Source organism: Hemitrygon akajei, unplaced genomic scaffold (genome assembly GCF_048418815.1).
Source record: "Hemitrygon akajei unplaced genomic scaffold, sHemAka1.3 Scf000033, whole genome shotgun sequence".
Taxonomy (NCBI): domain Eukaryota; kingdom Metazoa; phylum Chordata; class Chondrichthyes; order Myliobatiformes; family Dasyatidae; genus Hemitrygon; species Hemitrygon akajei.
In genome coordinates, this window is record NW_027331919.1 from 7,121,671 (window position 1) to 7,134,829 (window position 13,159).

At 47.0% G+C, this 13,159-nt stretch overlaps 1 protein-coding gene across 1 annotated transcript in view; it reads left to right on the forward strand.

Moving 5' to 3' along the window:
- Positions 1–1,207: 1,207 nt before the first annotated feature.
- LOC140719884 (uncharacterized) overlaps positions 1,208–13,159 on the forward strand; it is a 47,152-nt gene continuing 35,200 nt past the window's right edge. Inside the window, exons 1-2 of the mRNA XM_073034810.1 lie at positions 1,208–1,217; positions 7,009–7,100. Coding sequence (XP_072890911.1) covers positions 1,208–1,217; positions 7,009–7,100 — 102 coding nt within the window. The remainder of the gene's footprint in view (positions 1,218–7,008; positions 7,101–13,159) is intronic.

The window sequence follows — 13,159 nt, forward strand, 5'->3', positions numbered from 1 at the left end:
CCCTCTCTGCCCTTCCCTGCTACTCCAATTCCTCTACTTATCGCAACCATATTGTCCCCACCAGACACCGTCAAGCCTCTCTCCCTGTCTATCCCCTTCTTTCCCGCCATTCCCCAATCCTGCTCTTTCTGCTCCATCTACCTATCTTATTATTACCTCGAACTTTCTCCGCCTCTTCCCTCTCTTCCCTCTTTCACTCTCTTCCCTCACCGTTCTCTCTAAACTCTCCGTCTCCCTGATATCTCTCCCTTTCCCCTTTCCATTCAGTTTCGCCTCAGTCCTGCGCCGTCAGTGCCAGTGCGGCCGATTTCAATCAAGTGACTACCCCTCTATTTCCACATTCTCTCTTCATCAACTATTACTCCTCCATCCTCTCAAACTCCATCCTCACCGTCTCTGTCCCTTCTCCTATCCCATTCTCCATCAGTGCTCGCATCCTCATTCTCCCCACTACACACCGACAAACCTCTGTCCCCATTGATCTCCTGCTTTGTGGCCATTTCCAACCCGTGCCGTTCTCCTCCACCCGCTACTGCCTCGCCCTTTCTCCGCCGGCTCTTTGTCCTCTCCCTATGCCAACTCTTTCCCACTTTTTGCTCCCTCTCAACCCTCTTTCTACCCCTCTATCTGCCTTCCCTCTCCGTTCTCTCTGTACTCTCAGTGTTCATAATGTACACTTTCTCCTTTCCACTCACTGTCACCTCAATCCTGTGCCGTCTGGTTCTCGATAACCCAACCCTGGGTGAAAGTTTGTGCCTATTTCCTCTGTCTGTGCCTCTCTTGGGTTTATGGAACTCTGTAAGATTACAAAACTAATCCAGGGTATAAAGTCCCAAATTTCCTCCCTCTCTCCATAACCCTCAATTTCCTGCAATATCCCCGTGGAACTCCATGTAATTTTTTTCTAGTTCAGTAGCATTTTTTCCGAAAGCAGAAAGCCTCACTGACGCTTTGTACCACTGCAGCGTGATCTCCCGACTCCTGTGCTCAGTGTCCTGACTGGTGAAGGCCAGCGTGCCAAGTGCCCTGTCCTATCGAATATTTTACACCAGAATCGCTATTTGATTTTTGACCTGAAATGTATACGGCATGCAATTTGTTCTTTATCTTCATCAGTACGGCAAAAATATGTAGAGCTAATGTAAATTACAAACATTAATAAACACCGCAAAAATGTAGAGTGTGTGCTCGTGCGTTCAGAGACGTAATGGCGCAGGGTGAGAAGATGTTCCTGAATCGTTGTGTGTGGGTGTTCAGGCTCAGGCGACTCCTCCCTGATGGTAGTAACGAGCAGAGACCTTCTCCCGGGTGGGGAGAGTACTCAGTGATGGATGCCGCCTTCCCGAGGCATCGCCTCTTGACAATGTCCTCGATGGTGGGGAGGGGTGTGACCGTCAGAGTGGCGGCTGAGGCTGGAACCCTCTGTAGCCCGTTACTATTCTGTGCGTTGCAGCATCCACACCAGGCGGCGATGCGGCTAGTCAGAAAGTTCCCCACCTAACATCCATTGAATTTTCCTCATCTTCACTGAGAGAGCACATCCCCTCAAACTCCTAAAGCTGTGATCCCTTCTGTAACGAGACCCAAATGCAAAGTCAGGTCTGGAATTAATTCAGACTCAGACTGGAAATGAACAAGACGCACCAACCCAAACCAAAGCCGAAATCTCAAGCAGTCGTACTGGAGACGGGACTCTTACGGTTGAGCACTGAGTTCTCTGCTACAGTGCTTTAACTATAGACTGTCCATAAGGAAATGTGGCAATGAACAATTATATCTCTGAACCTTTAGAAGAAAAGTGACAGTTAACTATACTCTAGGAAATGGACGTGCGGAAACATGACGCATTGTTTGTGTTTGCGTAAACGTGTGGGGCCACAATAGACATTCTGAGTGCTGACACACAGTAACCGAGGAACTTCAATTAAACCCACACGACACAGGAGGAGAATTAGGACATCGAGTCTGCTGGTCGTTTCATTGCTAATCCATAGTCCTCTTGGTTCCAAATTCGCGCCTTCATTCCTTCAATAACGAAGAATTTTTTCAAACTGTCTCTTATATATACAGAATGGCTGGTAGCCCACTCCTTCCTGCGGCGTGGAATTCCGCAGATTCAGCACGGACTGGCGAAGGAAATTCCTTATTATCCACTTTTTAAAAGATATCTCTACATTTTCCAGCTGTTTCTTCTGATCCTAGATCCATTCTCTTCACGCCAACTCTGTCATGATCTTTCACAGTCTGAAATCTTTCGATATGCACCCTTCATTATTCATTATTCTGAATTCCCGCGCGTAGAGGCCCATAACCATCAAACGTTCTTCATATGACAAGCAATTTATTGCGGGAACCTCCTCTGAAACCTTTCAAATATAATCACATGCTTTGTTCGATAATGGGTATCAACGTGCTCACAATTCTCCAAACGTGGCCTCACAGTTCCTTATTTAGCCTTAGAATTATTGGCATCCTTGCTTGGAAGCTGCGGTGTGATGAGGTGGATATACTGGGTGGAGGTTAGACCCAATGTGCAGTTCACAGGAAACTGGGTGACAGTCAGAAGGATGAAAGCGGGTTAACAGACAGGCCCAGGTTAGAGTGCCCCTGTAGCCAACCCTTTCACTAACAGGTCTACCACGTTGTATACTTTTGGATGGGGAGGTGTCAAAAGACCAAGTAGAGGGAAGTATCTCTGGCACGGCACGGGTCTCTGGCACGTATTTTGTCTCTGTGGTTCAGAAGGGAAGGGGGGAGGGCGAGATGAAGCGAGCTGTGGGAGAGGGGATTAGTTGTTATGGGAATTATAAAAGTGTTCTGTTTGCAATTGAGAGATTCCTGGATGGTATTTTGCCTCCCGAGTGTCAGGAACACTGCCACTCTGAGCCGGTCCTCAGCAATCTTAAGTGGGAGGGTGAGCACGTGAAGTTCGATATGTGCTGGTGTGGCCAGAAATAGGAAGACAATACTGATGATCACGTGGCTAAGGTGTCGTAGGATGAGTGAGGGCTTCTGATAGTTGGATCATTGGTTCTCTTCCAAGGAAGGTGCGAACGGTGTATAAGGCCTATTTCAATACAAGCAAGTTTACTTTTCATTCAGTCTGACATGAATAGCCATAAATGCAGTCAGACGAAACAGCGTTACTCCAGTACCTAGCTGCAAAAACACCTGTAATACATAAGTCTTAAAATAGGCCACAACGCAGCTTGAATCCCGGGGTCCACTGAATGCGACCGAAATCTGGATTCGATACCAACAAAGGTTGTCTTCTGCCGAGCGATCACCAGGGGGCGGCACATACGACAGTCCGGAGACCACGCCACACCGCCCCCACGTTGTGCAGCCCCTTCCTTTACACCGCCAAGAGGAAATTTCACCGTTTCCACCTGGACTGGACTGGAACTGATATTCTAGCGTGAAATTCTGTCATTAAAGATGAGGAGGGGTGGGAATTGAACCAGAGATGCAGGTTATGAAAAACTGAATGTCAAAACAGATTTTGCAGTGGTTTTTGGGGCAGATGTTGTTGAGACCACAGACAAAGTGAGGAAGCAAAAGGTTGAGCCTGCTGGGACTCATGTTCTGAGCTGCCTCCGTTTCAATGCCGGAAGTATTGTACGAAAGACCGATGGGCTCAGGGAAGTGGTTATCGGCTGAAATCATGATATCGTAGACATTAGTGAGACGCCGTTGCAGGGCGGGCAGGAGCGTTAGCTCAACATTCCCTGTTTCCGTTGTATTAGTCGTGATGAAGCGGGAAGTATTCAAAGTTGAGAGAAGACTTTACTAGTCACGTGAGATTCATTGACAAACTCAGGGAGAGAGGGGTTCAAGTGCCTCTTTGACAGGGTCGTTAATGTGCGTGGAATGCAGGGAGATGTTTGTTGTGCAGTCAGAAATGATTTACTCAATTGGTATATCACAACATTATGGGCCGAAGGGTCTGTTCTGTTCGGTGATTTACGTTCACTGCTCTGCAAGAGGGGCAAAAGACAGATTTCAACTCATCGAGTGGGCAGACAATGGGGTGGGTTATATCACGGACTTTGATGATAGATTGTTAAACACGGCATACTAGAACTTCACAAACAGCATAGGCAGTGAGCGAGCCACACAGTTGACACTGTGACATCAACACACCCCTCACCATGACATGGACACAGCCCTGACCGGACGCTAAGCGACTCCAAACCGTGACACCCACACGCATCTCGCCGTGACGTCCTGCGTAACAGGATTGGAACTAGAACTGGATGAACTCGGGAATTATTCGGGAAGTTGAGGGGGTGATAGGGAGGACGTATAGAGAGGTAATTTCACCCACGGTGTAGGATACAGGTAACTGGGTGACAGACAGGAAGGTGAAAGGGGTTAAACAGCCAGAAGCAGTACAGAGACCCCTTGTGGCCAACCCTCTCAATAACAGACAACCCACTTGAAAACATCAGGCTGGAAGGAGAGAGGTGCAAATGACCAAGCAGTGGAAAGTCTCACTGGTCAGGTCTCTGACAATGACTATGGCTCTGTGGCTCAGCAGGGAGTAAGGGGTGAAATTTGGCGAACAGTATAGATAGGGTTCTCTTTGTTAGGGGAACGGAAATAAGGTACTATGGACGAGAACGAGATTCCTCGATGGTATGCGGTCGTTATCGTTACCACTGTATCGGAGGCAAAAGGGACTCTGTTCTCCAAACTTATGTATGTACAGATGTGTTCAAAATTAGAAAATTAGAAACACACACACACTCACACACACACACACTCACACACACACACACACACACACACACACACACACACACACATTTATGCAGCTTGAGACACCCTGGGGATTTTTAATGTCACTGCATTCTACAATTGTTCACAGAACAGATTGTATTCTGCCGAGCGAACACTGGGGGGCAGCACAGACTCCAGCCTGGAGGCCGCGCCACACCGCCCTCACCTTGCTCAGCTCCTTCATTTCCTCTCCCATGAACAATTTTCTCAGTTTGCACCTGAACTGGAATCGAACTAATATCCCAGTGGAAAGATTTGCCATTAGAAGGGAGAGTGGTGGTATAAACTAGAGTTGCAGGGACATGTAAGCAAGAACGCCATTACAGACAGTTGAGTGGTTGTTCGGAAAGATGTTGCTAAGACTTCTGAAAAAGTCAAGAAGCAAAAGGTTGAACCGGCTGGGACTCATGTTCTGAGCTGCGTACGTTTCACTGCAGGAAGTATTGTTTGAAGGGCCGATGCGCTCAGGTCAGGGGTCAACGCCTCTAAGCCTGACACGGCAGATATTAGTGAGACTTGATTGCAGGCGGGACAGTACCGTTTGCATAAGCTATGAACGAGACACACAACCCTCACTGTGACACGGAGATATTCTCCAATGGGACACTGAAAGTGTTTCGGTGTCACAGACACAACCCACATCTGACATGAACACGCCGCCCTGCACTGTAACTCGAATGCAGTCCTCCCCTTATGCATATCACCCTCCCTCTCCAAAACCACTCCCCCATCCGTTACCCTACTCCTACACTATTCGCAGTCACCGTCACACAGACTGCAGTACACCACTCCCGTCTCCGTGACCCACACCCTCTCCTTCAAACTTAACCGTCTCCATCATTGCGTACGTACCCATACGCCACGCCCCCTCCCTGATACACTCCACCCGCTAAACGCTCCCCATCTACGTCTTCCGTCCACTCTCCTCCCACTCTGTGACACAGGCAATTGTGCAGAGTATGAGGGAGAGATGACGGCTGGTGTTTCACCTCTCCCCGTACCATGGATATCGATCGCCAGGATCTGAATCTCTCCACAACTCTGCATACACAGGCCGGACATGTGGTTGAACACCACTTGCATCAGTGGCTGCAACCTCGCCACCCTTTCCCTGGCCTCCTCTCTCCTCCCCTTCCTTCCTCTAACGGCAGCACACAATCCGCTCACACACACACACAATCTCCGAGAGACAAACACAATTGAAGACTACTGGAAAGCCGAAAGGCTGGGTATTGGTGAGTGGGGAGAACGGAGAAGGGAGAGGCTTTCGTACTTTTGCTGACTCCGGTAGGCTGTGCTGCGATAGCGGGAGGGTTTTCACATGTCCCACACTGGAAGTGTGATGGGATAATATTTAGGGAGCTTCTCTGTTTATCAGACACTGGAACTGTGCGTTTCAACGGTGTGGACGGAGCCTCACACTGTGTGTGACCCCGGAGTGTGTGTTGAAACAATATGGAGGGAGATGCACTCTGTGTTTGATCCCGGGAGAGTGTGATGGATCGTTGCGGAGGGAGCGTTACTCAGTGTATGTTTCCAGGAGTGTGTGATGGGATTGTATAGAGGGATTTTCGCTCTGTCTGTGATTCCTGGCCATGGGTCAGTAGATTTCGGCGTTTAAACAGACTCCAAACAAAGACAAGGAACAAGAAAATGGTGCCTCACACGTTCTGCTCCAACGGCTGAATCTGAACTCCCTTTCTGTGGCCCCACTCTCCTCCCCTTCCTTCCTCTTTTCACAGCACACCATCCCTTCTCTATGGTTCTTTTTTATAATATATTTTACTGAAGGAACGGCACAATATAGAATACATAATGGATTACATTTTCCTCCATTTTGCTTTTGTATCTTACCCCTATACAAACCTCCCTCACCCGCCCTCCCCGAACATACAATGACAGCTAATGTATTTACAATGCAACCTTTCACAAACACAAGTACGGACATTTCACAGCCATACCCCCACACTACTTCAAGACGAAGCCCAACACACATCTACAACATCTCGGATGATCCAGAATAGACTCATATTACAATTCATCAACCACCCTGTGAGGTAAACCATATGCGTGTTAAAAGGGAAGCAACTTCCCAAGTACAATCAAATGCCCTCAACTAAAAGGTAATTCCTTAAGATGCCCAAAATATGACAAGAGAGACTCCCATTTCGAATAAAACTTTCTCACAGACACCCTCAGAGTCAATTTAATCTTTTCTAATTTCAGAAAATAACATTACGTCTTCTAACCAAGCAACAGCTGATGGGGGAGTGGCAGATTTCCAGACCAGCAAATTTCTCCTGCGGGCCAAAAGCGATGTAAGTGAAATGATATCCGATTGGTTTGCATTTAAACCCTTAAACATCATCTGCCACACCAAATACAGCAATAAGCGGGCAAGGTCTCAGTGTCACCCCCAAAACCTCACTGATAATTTTAAAAACCAGTGCCCAGTAGCCATCAAGCCGAGGGCAAGACCAAAATGCATGCACTAAACCAGCCGGAGAGAAGGAACACCTGTCACAGCCAGCGTCTGTCCCAGGATATATGTCAGCACGCCTGGTTTTACTTAAATCTATCGTGTAACACTTTATGAGCCCGAGTCTCGCACAGGATGACGAGGAATGAACCCTATTCAGTGTTTTTGCCCAATATTCCTCAGCCAGATCCACACCAAGGTCATCCTCCCAGCTAGCCGTAGTTTTGTTTAGATCTTGAACTCCCAATGACATCAGCTGAGAGTGTAGTACAGTGAGTTTGCTCCACAACATAGCAGGTGGTAGATCAGGAAAAGAGGGAAAGAGGGAAATCTTTCCTTGACAAAGTGGAGAATCTGCAGGTATTGAAGAAATGATTATGCGGAAGGCCGTGTGTGCTGCACCGTTTATCACAACTATTAAATATATTATCAGTGTACTAATCTTCATGCGCACAAGACCGTTCAAACCCCATTGTCTGAAAACTAAATCTAGTGTGGAGGGAAGAAATAGATGGTTTCTATGAATTGGACCCAAAACTGAACTGATGTGAACGTACAGTGGCAGCGAAATTGATTAAAATTTTTGAGGGTGGATATTGTATTTTTTGTTATTTTCTTTAGAAGCTTCCCAGACCTCCGGCTTCCCTCTCATCTTTGCTCTGTTATATTTCTTTAAAATAATATACGGTCTTTACTTCCCTCGTCAGCCACGGCCGCCCCTTACTCCCCTTTGGATCTTTCTTCCTCTTTGGAATGAACCGATCCTGCACCTTCTGCATTATTCCCAGAAATACCTGCCATTGTTGTTCCACTGTCTTCCCTGCTAGGGTATTGTTCCATTGAACTTTGGCCAGCTCCTCCATCATAGCGCCATAGTTCCCTTTGTTCAACTGTAATACTGACACATCCGATTTCCCCTTCTCCTTCTCAAACTGTAGGTTAAAACATATCATTATTATGGTCACTACCTCCTGAAGGCTCCTTTTACCTCAAGGTCCCTGATCAAATCCGGTTCATTACACAACACCAAATCTAGAATTGCCTTCTCCCTGGTAGGCTCCAGTACAAGCTGTTCTAAGAATCCATCTGGAGGCACTCCACAACCTTCCTTTCTTTGGGTCCAGTACCATTCTGATTTCCCCATTCTACCTGCATATTGAAATCCCCCATGACAACTGTATCATTACCTTTGCGACGTGCCAATTTTAACTCTTCAGTCAACTTACACCCTACATCCAGACTGTTGTTTGGGGGCCTGTAGATAACTCCCATTAGGGTATTTCTACCCTGAGTTCTATCCATACTGACTCTACATCCCCTGATTCTATGTCCCCCCCTCGCAAGGGACTGAATATCATTCCTCACCACAGAGCCACCCACCACCTCTGCCCGTCAGCCTGTCCCTTTCGATAAGACGAATATCCTGGAATATTCATTTCCCAGGCCCTGTCTGCTTGAAGCCATGTCTCTGTTATTCCCCACAACATCGTACTTGCCAATTTGCAACTGAGCCTCAAGCTCATCTACTTTATTCCTTATACTTCGTGCAGTCATATATAATACTTTTAATTCGTTACTCACCTCACCTTTCATATCAAGTCCTATTTCAATTGGCCATACTGCATGATCTTTTCTTGAGCTTTTCTGCTCCATCGATTCTGTTGTCCTTTTTAACTTTTCTTATTTTCACTTTCCCTTTAACTCCATCTTCATATTTCCAGTTCATCCCCTCTCCCCTAACTACCTATGTTAAAACACATCCGTGTTGCAGTGGCGAACCTGCCTGCCAGAATGCTGCTCCCCCGCCTATTCAGGTGCAACCCGTCTCTTTTGTACAATTTGTCCTTACCCCAAAACATATCCCAGTGGTCCAAGAATGTAAATCCTTGCTTCCTGCACCAGTTCCTCAGCCACATATTCACACATAAACTGGAGGGGAACTGATATCCCAGCGGGAAGGTTTTTCAGTACTGTGCATGAGCGTTTCCGGGAGAGTAGTTGAACTGGAGGGGAACTGATATCCCAGTCGGGAAGGTTTTTCAGTACTGTGCATGAGCGTTTCCGGGAGAGTAGATGAATTGGAGGGGAACTGATATCCTCGCGGGGGAAGGTTGTCAGTACTGCGCATGAGCGTTTCTGGGAGATTAGTTGAACTGGAGGGGAACTGATATCCTCGCGGGAAGGTTTGACAGTACTGTGCATGAGCGTTTTCTGGGAGAGTAGTTGAACTGGAGGGGAACTGATATCCCAGCGGGAAGGTTTGTCAGTACTGCGCATGAGCGTTTCTGGGAGAGTAGTTGAACTAGAGGCGCAGGGGGTTCGGACTCAGAGTTGCTCAGGGCATGAATCAACACAGTGAATGTGATTTTACAGCCATTATTGACAACCTGGGTGTAGGAGGAACAAGCAGGACAGCACGATATCTCGGGTTCACTATTTTTAGACGCGTAAACGGAAGAATTACAGGAGGAGGGGTGACATTACAGTGCTGAGCAAGGGTCACCGCAAAACACAGTCAGAACAGACCAGACAACTTGTCTTTGTGAGGCTTTATGTGTGGAAAAATAAAAACAGAAAACTTACAGCACAACACAGGCCCTTCGGCCCACAAAGCTGCACCCAACATATCCCTACCTTAGAAATTACTAGGCTTACACATAGTCCTCTATTTTACTAAGCTCCATGTGCCTAAACAAAAGTCTCTTAAAAGAGCCTATTGTATCCGCTTCCACCACCGTTGCCGGCAGCCCATTTCACACACTCACCACACTCTGCGTATAACACTTACCCTTGACACCTTATGTGTACCTATTCCCCAGCACCCTAAACCCGTGTCCTCTTGTGGCAAACATTTCAGCCCTGGGAAAAAAAGACTCTGACTATCCACACTATCAATGCCTCTCATCATCTTATACACCTCTATCAGGTCACCTCTCATCCTCCGTCGCTCCAAGGAGAAAAGGCCGATTTCCCTCAATTTTCATAAGTCATGTTCTCCAGTCCAGGAAACTTTTTAATATACTTCCTATAGTGAGGCGACCAGAACTGAGTACAGTCCTCCAAGTGGGGTCTGACCAGGGTCCCATGAGGCTGCAACATTACCTCTGTGCCTCTAAATTCAATTCCACGATTGATGAAGGACAATACATCGTATACCTTCTTAACCACAGAGTCAACTTGCGCAGCTGCTTTGAGCTTCCTATGGACTCGGACCCCAAGATCCCTCTCATTCTCCATAGAGCCAGGAGCCTTACCATTAAGACTTCATTCTGTCATCATATTTGACCTACCAAAATGAACCACCTCACATTTATCTGGGTTGAACTCCATCTGCCACTTCTCAGTCCAGTTTAGCATCATATGAATGACCCGTTGTAACCACTGACAGCCCGCCCTACCATCCACAACACACCCCAACGTTTGTGTCACCAGCAAACTTACCAACGCATCCCTCCACTTCCTCATCTAGGTCATTTATATAAATCGCAAAGAGTAGGCTCCCGAGAACAGATCCCTGAAGGACACCACTTGGTCACCGACCTGCATGCAGAATATCACCCTTCCACCACCCACTCATTGCCTACTGTTGGCAAGCCAGTTCCGCAACCACAAAGTAATGTCCCCTTGGATCCCATGCCTCCTTACTTTCTCAATAATCCTTGCATGGAGTACTTTATAAATGACTTGTTGAAATCCGTATACACTACATATACTACTCTTCCTTCGTCAATGGGAATGAGGAAATGAGGAATTAGAAATGTATCGCCATGACATTGGGAGCTACATTGTAGACCGGTGAACAGTCCGCTGGATTAGGAGGAGCAACTCTTTAGAGAGATCGCAGCCTGTTGCAGGAAATATAAGATTGTGATAGCAGGTGATCTCAGATTTCCACCTATTGAATGAGTCGTTATATACTGCAAAAGGATCATTGGGATAGAGTTTGTGAAAAATGTTCAGAGAAGATTCCTTGATAGACAATAGAAAATAGACAATAAACAATAGACAACAGGTGCAGTAGGCCATTCTGCCCTTCGAGCCAGCACCGCCAATCAATGTGATCGTCCACATTCAGTACCCCGTTCCTGCCTTCTCCCCATATACCTTAACAACGCTATCTTTAAGAGCTTTATCTAATTCTCTTGAAAGCATTGAAGAGAATTGGCCTCCACTGCCTTCTGAGGCAGAGCATTCCATAGATCCAAAACTCTCTGGGTGAAAAGGTTTTTCCTCAACTCTGTTCTAAATGGCCTACCCCTTATTCTTTAATTAGTTACGTAGAGGTCCCAACGAGAAGAGAGAGAGAGAGAGAGAGAGAGAGAGAGAGAGAGAGAGAGAGAGAGAGAGAGAGAGAGAGAGAGAGAGAGAGGAGAGAGAGAGAGAGAGAGAGAGAGAGAGAGAGAGAGAGAGAGAGAGCAATACTTGATCTGCTACTGGGGCAGGAGATAAGGCAGGTGTCAGAGTTTTGTTCAGGCCACAATTTGTATCTAGCTGATCAGAAAGTCATTAGTTCCAAGTAATTACCGGAAACGATAGGGCCGGTCCTCAGGTTTGATTCTAAATTGGAAACAAGGCGAACTTTACCTTGGATCAGAAAGGATCTTAAATGTGTGGATTTGAACAAGACGTTTTCTCCCAAAGGTGCTCTTGTAACGTAGAACCCAAGCGCTGGTTTACTTCGTTATAGCATGGAAACGACCTACACTGTGAATCGGTGGAAGTGTTGACGGAGAGAAGGAATTTGGTTTAGAAGGCTGGGGAATACACATTGAGAATAGAAGGACCCTTCCCGTCCCCTTCACTCTTCCCTCCCTTACAAAACCTCCATGTCTCCGTACTCCATTCCCTCCTCCATACTCGTCTTCGTATGCGTGACCACGTCCTCCCATACAGCACTCCAATTTCCGTCATCCCATACGTACCTATTCCCCTCAGTATATCTGTACCTCACTCTCCTACACCCACCACCCCGCCTTTGTGTTCGGAAGGATGTGTATGAGGATCGGGGATATTGACGTCTGTTGTCACACCTCCCCCTTTCCACCGGATACTGATCTCTTTGTGTGTGTGTGTGTGTGTGTGTGTGTGTGTGGTGTGTGTGTGTGTGTGTTGTGTGTGTGTGTGTGTGTGTGTTGTGGTTGTTGACAATTGTTTGGTGAACCTGAGTATCGTCCTATATCTCAAAAGGGATTGTGAGGGAGAACAGAGGCGAGCTGTCGTGACAGGGGATTCGTTAATTAGGGTAACAAAGGAGGCTCTGTGGACAGAACGAGATACCTGGATGGTATGTTGAAGGGATGCATGTTCTGAGTGGCGTATTTATCATAAAAACTTAGAAATCCTACATCACAATACAGGCCCTTCGGCCCGCAAGGTTATGCCGAACATATCCCTCTTTTAGAAATTATCAGGCCTACCTACAGCCCTTCAATTAACTCCATGTACCTATCTAAAAGTCTCTTAAAGGACCCCTGTCGTATCCGCATCCACCATCGTTGCCGGCAGCCATTTCCATGCACTCACCACTTTCTGAGTAAAACACATACCCCTGACATCTCCTCTGTACCTACTCTCCAGCACCTTAAACCCGTGTCCTCTTGTGGCAACCATTTCAGCCCTGGGGAAAAAGCCGCTGACTATCCACACGATCAGTGCCTCTCATCATCTTGTACACCTCTGTCGGGGCACCTCTCATCCTCCGTCGCTCCGAGGAGAAAACGCCGAGTTCACTCAACCTATTATAATAAGGCATGCACCCAAATCGAGGGAAACATCCTTATAAATCTTCTCTGCATCCTTTCTATGGCTTCCACATCCTTTCCGTAGTCTGGCGACTAGAAGTAAGAACAGTACTCCAAGTAAGGTCTATCAGGGGCATTTATAGCCGTAACATTATCT